At 39.8% G+C, this 13105-nt stretch overlaps 1 protein-coding gene across 2 annotated transcripts in view; it reads right to left on the reverse strand.

Annotated features, from left to right (window-relative positions):
* LOC126325768 (geranylgeranyl transferase type-2 subunit alpha) overlaps window positions 1–13105 on the reverse strand; it is a 90330-nt gene that overhangs the window by 5836 nt on the left and 71389 nt on the right. For both annotated transcript variants that reach the window (XM_049995277.1, XM_049995278.1), the window contains one exon: window positions 5950–6203. In XM_049995277.1, the coding sequence (XP_049851234.1) occupies window positions 5950–6203 (254 nt within the window). The remainder of the gene's footprint in view (window positions 1–5949; window positions 6204–13105) is intronic.

Here is a 13105-nt window from a genome sequence, read left to right on the forward strand (position 1 = left end):
TATCGTAATATAGTTCTGCTCACAGCATATTGGTGCTTCAGGCATATCAGTGCTTCCCCATTATCTGCTGTCAGGTGCTTATGGTATGCAGTGGGGAAGCTCTGAAAGCACAAACAGCCCACTTGTCTGCTATAACTGCTGAAGAAGACAACAACAGCCTCTGGCCTTCATCATAGCTCATAGCGGAAGATCACCCTTGATTATTTTTTCCCCCTTAGTTGTCAGAGGCTTCCTAGCTAAAACATGGGCTAGTTTAAATTGTGTGGATCTGCCACAGTTGTCTTCACAGCCTCTTAACTCCGACTTCTCAGCCATTTCCATCTGCATCAATTAACAACTTACTTGTAACTTCAGGTTTCCACTTTCATTTACCCCTCTCATCAAACTGCTCAATTTTTGCTCATGTGTAAACAAATGATTTTAACAACAATTCTAACAATTCTATGCTTTGATGCTGGTATTATGAGAATTTTCTTTCAGTCTAAGACTGCAGTGACAATGGCACTTCGCCAGGGAGTTCCTCAGACTACTGGCGTCAGCTGAAAACAACTGATGTTTTCAAAGCATTATGCCAGTATGTGAGCAGTCTCAGTGCAGCCAACTGCTTGAATGTATAAATCCAGAGAGATAGTAGGTGAAATTCAAATCTGTTTGTTTTCTTCAGTCAAACTGACTGACAAGCACACAAGTAGAACATGGATTATGAGAAATTTTTAAGTTTAGTACAGGAAAGTAGAAGTTTTCTGCATCCTGAGGATAAGGAATTTAGCAACAGGGGCATGTCTTGGAATCCACAGTTTTATTGGAAAAGACAAGTTACAAACAACTTAAAAATTTAATAATTACTTGATTGTTGCCTCAAATTACAATATGCATGCTATGTGGCTGGCTAGCCATTCAACCTTATGCCTGTAATTAATGCAGTATGTCATCTGTAACACATGCAATATCTGTATCAGAATTTTCAAGCTTCAAAACGTTATGTTTTCAAGTGAAAAGTTGGCATACATTAATTTTGATGCTCAAAGTTACTGTAGTGGCTGTTTTTTGGGTTGTGGTTGGTGAGCATTAGCTATCTAGAAATTATTATTACTGTTTACTGGTATTTTTATGACAGTGGTGTGGTGATTCTGTTATGAGGTGGTTTGCAAATGTGATATATGTATTCCCATTTTCAGTACTTTAGGTCTACTGAGAATCTTTTTCTAAAATTTGTTTGTCTTTCGCACATCTTCTGAATGACAGTCATTGACAGTTAACTGACATTTGTCTGTTTTGCTGAATTTATTTGAAGTGGAAGAGCAATATTACAAACACTCTGCACAACACAAATGAACTTGATTAAGTAATAGAACATTTCTCTCTTCATCTTGCATATTCGTAAGACTTGTCTGGTTATTTCTGTAACAGAGGAAAGAGTGTATAATACTTGCCAAATTCTTTTCGTAACATATATAGCTCATTCACACATATTCAGCACCTTTTTAACAGCATCCACAATGCAGCACTTGGCTCCCAGCACTGCCATCCATCCCACCAAAGGAGGTTGAAATACATTCTAACCTCCTTGACAGAGTAGATCCTAATGTAATCCCCTTGATCCCACCAAAAACTAATCAAAGAGATCGGACACATTATTACCAAGTATTAAGCCAATGTAATCTGATGACCGTCATCAGTGCCACTGCAGATGCAGCCTTGGTGTAAATTATGATCCAATGGCAACATCCACTACACTCACTGGATCATTTCTGCAGATCATGACAGCATAAAACAATAGTAAAATACATTTTCTTTGCAATCACAACTACTAACCAATTTTGAAGTGCAACAAACAGGAAAGAAACAGGTATACATAAGGGGAAAATCTAAAATATTTCTATCAACTTACCTGACTGTTACAATAGTGAGAATAGTTTAAAACAGAATGTCTTATATGTCAGCATCATTAATTTGCCAACGATGTGAATGTAACTTCTGCTGATAAAAAGGAGAAATAAAATATATTAATGATTTATATATGCACCTCAATATGTGCCCCAGCAAGTATACCTTTTTTTTCCTCTCTTTTTATTCGGTTGGCTGCACTGACCTATTGCATGACTGTAATGTAAAACAGTATGGCAAAGTTCTTATCATGCAACAACAAATGTTGAATCATTAAACACAGTAAGTGTGTTGCTGAGTGTGTATAAAACAAGCAAAAATTTGTAAGAAGCACATATGACTTGACTGGCAGACAGACTCTTGTGAAGATCCTGTAGGGATTAGGACTGGGCCAGAAGCCCCTTAATCTTATACAGCACATTTTAAACAAAACAATGAGTATTGTTCACAAGACCACTTTAAAGAAGTTTTGAAATGAAGACAGGATTACCGTATTTACTCGAATCTAAGCCGCACTTTTTTTCCGGTTTTTGTAATCCAAAAAACCACCTGCAGCTTAGAATCGAGTGTAAAGTAAGAGGAAGCTCTGAAATATGTTGATAGGTGCCGTCACAACTAACATCTGCCATCTGATATATGCAGCACTACACAGGCATGCTTTGCAAGCACAAAGATAAATATTGGCGCCAAAACCTCTGCGTCAGTAAATAAATTTTTAAAAAAGTGGAAGACGAGCTTTTTTTCTCCGCCCCCAATTTCGACCACTGCATTTTCATACATTATCCAACGAAGTAAATACATATTCCGTATTGTTCATCTTCGAATGTAACAGCTTTTCAATGTACTACGAAAATCCGACTGGCAAGACTGTTTGCGATGTTTGTCAATATGGCCAATTCTACATTCTGAATTTTTTCCTACCTGTGAGAAGAGATGGTTGCTAATGGGAACTTTTATGAATTGTGAATCACATGCAGTATTCTCTTCACCATAAGAATAATATGAATATTAACATTTTGCCATGTATTCTTTCGGGTTTGCTGCTATCTCATTTAAATCCTGTCTGCCTAATAAACTACGAAAGTAGAGTGGGACAACAGCAAACGCGGGAGTATACACATATCATGTCATGTTTATATTCATATTATTTCTATGCCTAATAGTGATACAGTCAGAAATGAAACACGGCAATTAATCTAAGATGACTAATTTCTGTGCAGAAAGTAATTTACTAAAGAGGCGTCTGCAAAGATTTTCAAACGGGGAAAAATTTTTGCTAAACTCTCGTTCAGAACATGTTCTATCATATGCAGTCTATTATTTGGTTCTTGTTGATCATTATCAAAGAAAGAGCAGTGTAAGTAATAACAAATAGCAGTCTCTTGCCATTGTTTCGCTAATGAGACGATTCCTCTCTTTTTTAATTGTAAGCGGCAGTAGCGCGCAGAAAAGCAAGCCATGCCACGAGCGGCGTCAGGCCGTAAACATGCACTATCAGAATGCGACAAACAATGCATGACACAGTACAGTAATGTATTTTCAGCTTAGAGTGACATAAACACCTATAACAAAGAGAACAGCACTTATCAGATCAAAGAAAAATAACCAATCAATTCAAACCAGGCGAAGCACGTGAAAAACAAAGGGTACCCATTTAAATACAGACGGAGAGCCTGACGCATAGCAATGGCTACCTGGTAAAACTTAACTTCTAAGCTTACGGCTCGAACCAAACTACTGTAGCTGTACCGTCATTCATTCGACCTAAATTGTGTCCCATATTACAATGGATCAACTTTGTTTCGATTTGGAGGTGCAGCCTAAAACTTTTCTCTCCCCTTGAATTTCGAGTCTCAAATTTCAGGTGCGGCTTAGATTCGGGAAATTTTTTTCCCTTTATTTCGAGTCTCATTTTCAGGTGCGGCTTAGATTCGAGTAAATACGGTAAGTCATGGAGATATTCTTTCCCCTTTCCTTGTATGGCCCTATCTACAGGACGCATCCCAGCAGGTTGACTTGTCAGCTTCCCATACACTATCAAAAGAAGCAGCCGATGTAGATGGAAGTGATAAAAGATAAGCAGGATCAGAACTTAAAAAGGTTGACATCTCTCAGGAGACTGCTTAAGCGAATGTGGTTCCAGAACAAACCAACAGGAAAGACGATAGGTGCCATCTTCAGAATGGAAAGGAAAGAAAACACAACCAGAGGGTGTGCGACCACTGAGCAACCATCACACCCTACTCCAACGACAATAGTTGAATGTTGTGGTCCTCAGTTGGCCTATATGAAACAGGAAAAAGAAAACGGTTTGAATATTTGCAAAAGCAAGTTAAAAATTTATTAAGAAATTACAATCACAACAAATCATGCAGCCAGTCCTGACTAAGGACAGAAATTTCTGCAGGGCTCCATATTCATTCGAATGACTGACAAAAAAGGAACCTCTTCACAACTGTGCAATTATATAAAAACAAGTAGAAAGCACATAAGCCCAATGATAAACAGTTAAATACAATACAAACTGAAACATACAAATAAACGACATTCGAGAGAGAGAGAGAGAGCTGTGACAGTTAAATTACATACACAAATAAATATAAGACGGACAATGACAATTAGCTGTTATTAAACTGAAGTGAGAATACATAACCAAGCCATGATCACACTCTATAGCAACATCATTTTATTCCATTTACAGAAATCCTATGTAGATTTAGAAGTAAAGAGAAGAAAAAACTTTTACATAACTGTTAGCAGCATACAAGTGATAATCCATCCAGGACTCTGTTTCATATGAGAAACTAAATGACATTGTGGAGACAGAGACCAACAATGGAGAGCATTAGTTTTTTTTTCCATTTTACTACTTAAAAGAATTACTGCTTCCACAAGACTGCATTTACATTTTTTGACTTTCCTGTTGCTGTGCTAAAGCAATAGTGAAAGTTACGAGAAGCAAATACTATTCATATAAATATTGGATATTTGCGAAGCGATGTACATACGAACTTCAGAAAGTAAGTTACACATGTCATCACACACTAACACCATTATGTAACAAGGGTGGAACATTGTCAGCAGAGAGTACATGTTCAGAGTGTCCTGCAGACATAGTTCAGCTGTGGTACAGATAATATGTGCATCACAGTGTCCAAATGATATTGTGTGGCAACTGAAAGTATATTCCAAAGTCGAAGCACACAGGGCAGTACAATTCTCATGTGGAAAATATCTAAATGCTGTATGTATTGGCATCATGTAACTTTCATCTTTTCACAAAGCTGCAATAGTATCTGGGTTGAAAAAGATTTTTCCACCACGAGAATATTCACACAATGGTTCTCAAATGCCTCCATGATCAAAGAATGGATTTCTATTCTAGAGGAACTGAACGATTGGTAGAACATCCTGACCATTCTTTATGGAGACTTGGTAACTATGCAGAAAAACAGAGTCGTCTATCATTTTGAAATGTATTGCAGGATTAAATAAAAGTTACTTGGGCTGCTATGATAATGTGTAAATCTTGAAAGATACAACTTCATGTAATACGGCTGCAAAAGGACTGTCATTTGGGTTAGGATGTTCTCCCAAAAATAAAATGATTACAGATGGAGCACTAACACAAGGAACTCAACTCAGTTTTGCTGAGGCAACTGTTCTTTTGTCCTCCTGAAAGTATGCAGGAAATCTGCAGAAAACATATATGGAAAGGCAGAATTAGACCTCTCCTTCCAAATATGAGTTCCTTTTCACTGTGAGGACTCCATGCGCACCAAAAAAACAATAATTACAGTCTACAATTAACTAATAAGAAACATGTTTCCTCTAGTCACCTATGTGACTTGACAGCATTTCACAAATATTCCAAAATTGTTCATACAGTGCCGCATTAATATATATTCCAGGGAACTACTGTTTACACTTTTAAAGAAGTAGTTACTTGTTTGGATAAATTACACAAGCCTCAACCTCTATTACATAATGTCAGTTTGTTAAAGTAGAAGTTATAATCTCATATCACTAACAATTATTGTAATCCTATATGTAAAAGGATACCCATAAATGTGAGTAAACATTTCCGTCGCTGCTGTGCCATGCACCTTGTGCTGTAGTGCCATTTATAATGAGCTTCAATTCAACATCTGCTAAACTCACTTCCTGACTCATTGTAATAAATATGACATCACGTGAGACAAAAGCATTCTGCACAATAAACGGTTGTTTTCCACGACCCAACAGCCAGCGCTGATAGAACCAAGCACTCTGATCATTTGGGTCAGTAAAGGCTGCGTTCTGTACCAGTTCTAGTTCTGTAAACAAATTTAGAAATAAATAATGTATCTCCTCAAAATCAAACAAAAATTAAATGCACATGTACTATAAGGCAAAAAGAACACATTATTTTATGCTATGTATTGCACTAATTATGTTGTATTTATTCATTACTATAAAAAAAGATTGTTGTATAAAATTATGATCTTGTGCTTTCTAGCAAGTGATTTGGTATTGTATATCACATTTGAGATCTTATCTTGCAGTTCCAAAGTGAATTTTCACTGTACATCAAAGTGTGCAGTGATGTGATTTGAGCTTCTTGCAGATTAAAATTGTATGCTGGCACAGACTCGAACCTGGGGCCTTTGCCTTTTGCAGATAAGTTCTCTACTGACTGAACTCTCAAAGCACGACTCGCAACCTGCCCTCACAGCCTTGCTTACACAATATTCTTTCTTCCAGGAGTGCTAGTCCTCCCGAGGTATACTGGAGGACTTTTGGGAAGTTTTCAAGATACAAGATACAAGATAAGGTACTGGTGGAAGTACCACTGTGAGGGCAGGTCATGAGTCATGCTTGGGTAGCTCAGTCAGTAGAGCACTTTCCTGCAGAAGGCAGACAGTTTTAATTTACTTTGTGACTATAATAATTTATAGCTAAATATATTCAAAATGAAAGTCAAAACTGATAGCTAACACTATTTGTAACAAAAGAGAAGTTCCTACTTATCAACTGCCAAAACACAAACAATTGGGCTGATAGATACTGAATTTGAAATTAGAATTGAATCTTGAGTACTAGGAATTTTATGAAATATGCACAGATGCTGAAGGACATGTACAAGATGCATCGAAGAAAATGTAACAAATGAGACTAGTGCCATGAGCTGAAGAATATGTCCTTTCATATCCAAACCTAAAGCTGCATGATAGATGTACACTCTTCGATGTCTTCTTGCAAATGTAGTGCTCAGCAATAGTGTCTTAGATTACTCTTAATATTCCACAGAGGCACTACTTCCCTGAAATATATTCCGAAAGTCCATAACTCCTTACAGCACTGTCTATTAATACAACAAACCCAAAAGTGCAAATACTACTTAGTGACAGAGCTGGATATCGTAAGCTGAAGCTTCATAATTAGTCATTCTTATGACACCAAATAATAATGATGAGGATGAATGAAGTCTTCAGAGCAAAGGGGAATGGAGAAGAAATCATTGTAGGGAAAAGAAAGGGGGGAAGGGTGGCACATGGGACTCCTGCATCAATGAGTCATTCGCAGTCAGGTGCAAGGAAGACATATTGTAACTATCAAATTGTACAACACTAATATCATGGAAATAATAAGATGAATAAATAAGCCTTACAATACTCTTCTTTCTACTGTGTTGGACTATATACAATATCATTCAAAATATGATACTCTACATAATTTTGCTATCCCAAGGTTCCAGATTTTCTTGGGGATGTGGTGGTGGGGGCTCCTGTAACTCATTTATCATTGATTAATATCACTTTTGTACAGAATATATAAATGCAAGGAAGTTAATAAATTAGATGATTTTTAACAGATTACTTAACGGTGCCACTTAAATTTGTACAAGCTGTGCACTCCAGTTTAAATAAATTATTTATGTTAAGTCAAGTGCTGTCTCATATCAGTTATGCTTTAATATACAAACTATTAGTGAAGTAATTCTACCAAAATGCAAAAACTGGCAAATTGGAGTCTTGTCAAATTTTAGGCCATCCCACTTTAACACATATTATGTGGTGGAAGCACAAAGCATCCTGTTGCTAGAGTTTCGAGCTGTTTAACACTTGTTAATCATTGTCTAGGGTCTTTTGGACTCCAAGGCTCTTTTAATTCAAAGAAACAGTTTTAATGTGAACATAGGATTCTCACCCACCAGATATGCTCTTTAAGGACTTTTTATTATAACTGGGCAAAATTTTTATGGTTACAACCCAGTTCACAGTAAAATACACTCCTGGAAATTGAAATAAGAACACCGTGAATTCATTGTCCCAGGAAGGGGAAACTTTATTGACACATTCCTGGGGTCAGATACATCACATGATCACACTGACAGAACCACAGGCACACGGACACAGGCAACAGAGCATGCACAATGTCGGCATTAGTACAGTGTATATCCACCTTTCGCAGCAATGCAGGCTGCTATTCTCCCATGGAGACGATCGTAGAGATGCTGGATGTAGTCCTGTGGAACGGCTTGCCATGCCATTTCCACCTGGCGCCTCAGTTGGACCAGCGTTCGTGCTGGACGTGCAGACCGCGTGAGACGACGCTTCATCCAGTCCCAAACATGCTCAATGGGGGACAGATCCGGAGATCTTGCTGGCCAGGGTAGTTGACTTACACCTTCTAGAGCACGTTGGGTGGCACGGGATACATGCGAACGTGCATTGTCCTGTTGGAACAGCAAGTTCCCTTGCCGGTCTAGGAACGGTAGAACGATGGGTTCGATGACGATTTGGATGTACCGTGCACTATTCAGTGTCCCCTCGACGATCACCAGAGGTGTACGGCCAGTGTAGGAGATCGCTCCCCACACCATGATGCCAGGTGTTGGCCCTGTGTGCCTCAGTCGTATGCAGTCCTGATTGTGGCGCTCACCTGCACGGCGCCAAACACGCATACGACCATCATTGGCACCAAGGCAGAAGCGACTCTCATCGCTGAAGACGACACGTCTCCATTCATCCCTCCATTCACGCCTGTCGCGACACCACTGGAGGCGGGCTGCACGATGTTGGGGCGTGATTGGAAGACGGCCTAACGGTGTGCGGAACCGTAGCCCAGCTTCATGGAGACGGTTGCGAATGGTCGTCGCCGATACCCCAGGAGCAACAGTGTCCCTAATTTGCTGGGAAGTGGCGGTGCGGTCCCCTATGGCACTGCGTAGGATCCTACGGTCTTGGCGTGCATCCGTGCGTAGCTGCAGTCCGGTCCCAGGTCGACGGGCACGTGCACCTTCCGCTGACCACTGGCGACAACATCGATATACTGTGGAGACCTCATGCCCCACGTGTTGAGCAATTCGGCGGTACGTCCACCCGGCCTCCCGCATGCCCACTATACGCCCTCACTCAAAGTCCGTCAACTGCACGTATGGTTCACGTCCACGCTGTCGCGGCATGCTACCAGTGTTAAAGACTGCGATGGAGCTCCGTATGCCACGGCAAACTGGCTGACACTGACGGCGGCGGTGCACAAATGCTGCGCAGCTAGCGCCATTCGACGGCCAACACCGCAGTTCCTGGTGTGTCCGCTGTGCCGTGCGTGTGATCATTGCTTGTACAGCCCTCTCGCAGTGTCCGGAGCAAGTATGGTGGGTCTGACACACCGGTGCCAATGTCTTCTTTTTTCCATTTCCAGGAGTGTAATTTGAAACTGTTGCAATGGAGTCAGAAAATTCCTCAGGCACCAATATGTCATTTTAAATGTTATATTTCAATTTTATTACAAAAATAAAAACTTGGCAACAATGCATCTTCTCAACTGATGTTTATATGTCCACTGTTGTCGCCAATTTATGTAAAATACAAACCCACGCACTGTTGTAACAAATTCACAGTAACCAATTGGATATTGTCAAAGTGAGATGTAGTATTATGTTTTACTAATAATGGATGATGATATACACTTTGAAAGGGGCTACAGTCTCAAGCACGCTTCAGCACATATATGTACTAGTGACAGACATAACAAATCAGTTTTGGAAATGAGGATGGGAATAATGCTAATTTAGATGTACCAGAGGAAGATATACAGGTCAGGGATGAAAAGATACACAGGTCAGGGATAAAGTGGATGTGAATGAATGTGAAGATGATAATAGCACTCAGGAAACTAGTGCATTTAATCTTGTGTCTTGAAGTAGACAAATAACATAACTCATGACATAGTACTATCTGATGTGTGCAAGCAGGCTTCAAATAATACAATACAAGAAACTGAGCGTATTCTACATCACCTCAGATCATAATTCCAGACAAGAGCAGACTGCCTCAGACTTTTTGTCACCAATCACATGCCGAGTGTAATAGTAATGCGTGACAATAACTGTGCAGAAAATAGTAAAATTCTACACATGTATCTTCAATGCTGGATTGAACTTGACTCTACAGAACTACAGGCATTCTTTGGTCAACTCATAGTAGCTGGTTTATAAAAAGCTTGTGGGGAAACCTTTGAGTGAATTTTGGTCAGATGAGTATGGCTTACATGTTTTTCATGCCACAATGTGCTTTCAAGAATTTATGATCTTTTGATATGCCTCAGGTTTGGTAATATATAAGGAAAGTTAAAAAAGAAACAAGCCAGAGTCCGGAATGCACAAGCTGGTGACAGGATGGTGTTATCAACAAAAGAGCAAAGAGGTGTTGTTCATTTTCTAACAAACAGCAGAAGGAGTAGGAGGAACAGACATTCTTTGACGAATGTCACAAGTGTACAGCATACACTGCATGTCCCTTGCAAGGGTCAAGGCATGGCACAAGCACTTCAGGGAAGGATGGGTGTCTGCAGCCAATTATGCATGGTCTGGAGCACCACACTGCATTACCGATGACATGGTCCAGCTGGTGGATGCACTCATCACCCAGGATCGCTGAGTGACAGTAAAAGCCATAGCCGCCATGATCTTTCACACCATCCGAAGGAACAACTTCACATGCGCAAAGTGTGTGCCCAATGGGTGCCCCACAGTCTTCAACCACACCAGGAAGCATATCAAATGGCCCCACTGTCTTTCTCATCTGCAGCGCTATGCTCGGGGAGGGAATTAGGTCCTAGAACGAATGGTAGCTGGAGATGAGTCATGGTGTCATCACTTCCAACCAGAATCCAGTGGAAGTATCCAGGGTCACCACCACCAAAAAAGCCAAGGCCATCCATACAAGTGCAGAAAAGGTTATGCTGAAATTCTTCATTGACCAAGATGGCCTGCTTCTGATTCCCTTCTTGCAGCGTGGGACAACAGTGAATGCCCAGCATTACTCACAAACCTTGACAACCCTTCGCCAAGTGATCAAATCAAAATGACCAGCCAATGCAGTCGCCATGCTCTTGCAGAAATTCAATTGGAGGTTCTCGGCCACCCTCCACACAGTCTGGACCTCTCTCTTTGTGATTATGCCATTTTTGGTCCCCTTAAAAGGGTCAGAGGGGCAAATGATTCACCTCGGATGACAACATCCAGCTGTACAAGCAGAACAAATTAACATCGCAGCCCCAGGAATTTTATGAGACAGCCATTCGCCACCTTGTGTCACAGTGGGACAAGTGTCTCAACAGCTATGGTCAATACCTCTAACATACAGGTACTGGTTTCTGTAATTATGCCTCTGGCTTGTTTCTTTTTGAACTCCCCTTATACTAACAAAAGAAGAAAGAAAAGCTGGTTTTGGATCAAAAACTTAACAGACATACACTATTGAAATGTTTGTTGATGCATGCCTTTTGTCTTACATCCCAGGGCCTCACACTACAGTAGATGAGCACCTGTGTACCTTCAGGGAACGGTGTCCATTCAAAGTGTACATTCCTTAAAAACCTGGAAGCTATGGCATAAAAGTGTGGCATGCTGTAGATTATGAGACCAATTATCTCATAAATGCACAACTATATACAAGGTCATCTGCTGAAGTAAGGGAAATAAATCAAGGGAAATGATGTACTTGATCGCCAAGGGGAAGTGGTAGTGATTTTGGACAGGAACTTCTTGCTGACAACTGACACTGTTGGGAATTCTTCAGGCCACCCTGAAAAAGATACCAAAAGAGAAGTTGCCATCATAACAAAGGTCTCCATTATCGACCACTTCTGGGTACACAGTACTGTTTTAGCTTCTTACGTACCTATACAAAACAAATCAGTTATTCTGTTGTCTACTTTACACCAAACATTTGATGTAAGTGAACATGAACACAAAAAACTTGAAATAATAATGTTCTAAAACTCAATAAAGTCAGAAGTTGATAAAATTGATAAGATGGCTAGACACTATTCAGTGATACTTGGAACAAGAATTTTTATTTTTAATAAAATTCTTCCAGCTGTATTTAAGATTTTTTATTTACTTCGCTACTAGTTTCAGTGTTGCATCAATGCCATCGTGTGTGGCTCAGTCTAGAAGTACAGGGTGAGATCACTAGTCACTGCCCACCATCCATGTGGAACACTTGTTGATCTCACCGCGGACTTCTAGACTGAGCCACACACAACTGATTTCAGCAAAGTATACTGGCCTGAAGATGGCGTTGATGCCAAGCAGAAATTAGTAGCAAAGTAAATAAAAAATCTTAAGTACAGCTGGAGGAATTTCATTTTTAATAAAAATTATACCAACTGTGTCCCCCACCTTCATCCAGTTTAAATATGAATGTATGAAGATTGGAACAAGAAGGTACTTGCTGTATTTTTTTATGTACGTGATTTAGCATGTCACACTGCTTATGCCCTGTACTGTAAATTTTTACATGATATGAGAGGTAAAAATGCAAGAAGAGTATTTGTCTCAGAGCTGGGAAAAGAACTACTAGAACCTCACACTGAAAGACAAAGTCTGCCCCCCATCCCCAGTGCAGAACATTACACATTTGTTCAGCAATAATTTCTACTGGTTTCATGATACTCAGGATGCAGATGTTCCAAACCTCAAATGATAAAGATGTGATTCTTGTTCATGGTGAAAGGGCTGCGGAAAAAAAGTGAATTGACAGTGTAATGAGTGTCACAAGTTTGTAAAGAACATCCCAGAGTAACAGAGTTGTGTAATGAGTGTTTATCATATGAGATAGACAGTGAGTAGATTTCCATTTTTAACAGTCATATTAACCAATTGCAGTATTGTTACACAGAGTGTGGTACATGAAAATTTTGTGTTAAAATAACTTTTTGGTACTAC

This window comes from Schistocerca gregaria, chromosome 2 (genome assembly GCF_023897955.1).
Source record: "Schistocerca gregaria isolate iqSchGreg1 chromosome 2, iqSchGreg1.2, whole genome shotgun sequence".
NCBI lineage: Eukaryota > Metazoa > Arthropoda > Insecta > Orthoptera > Acrididae > Schistocerca > Schistocerca gregaria.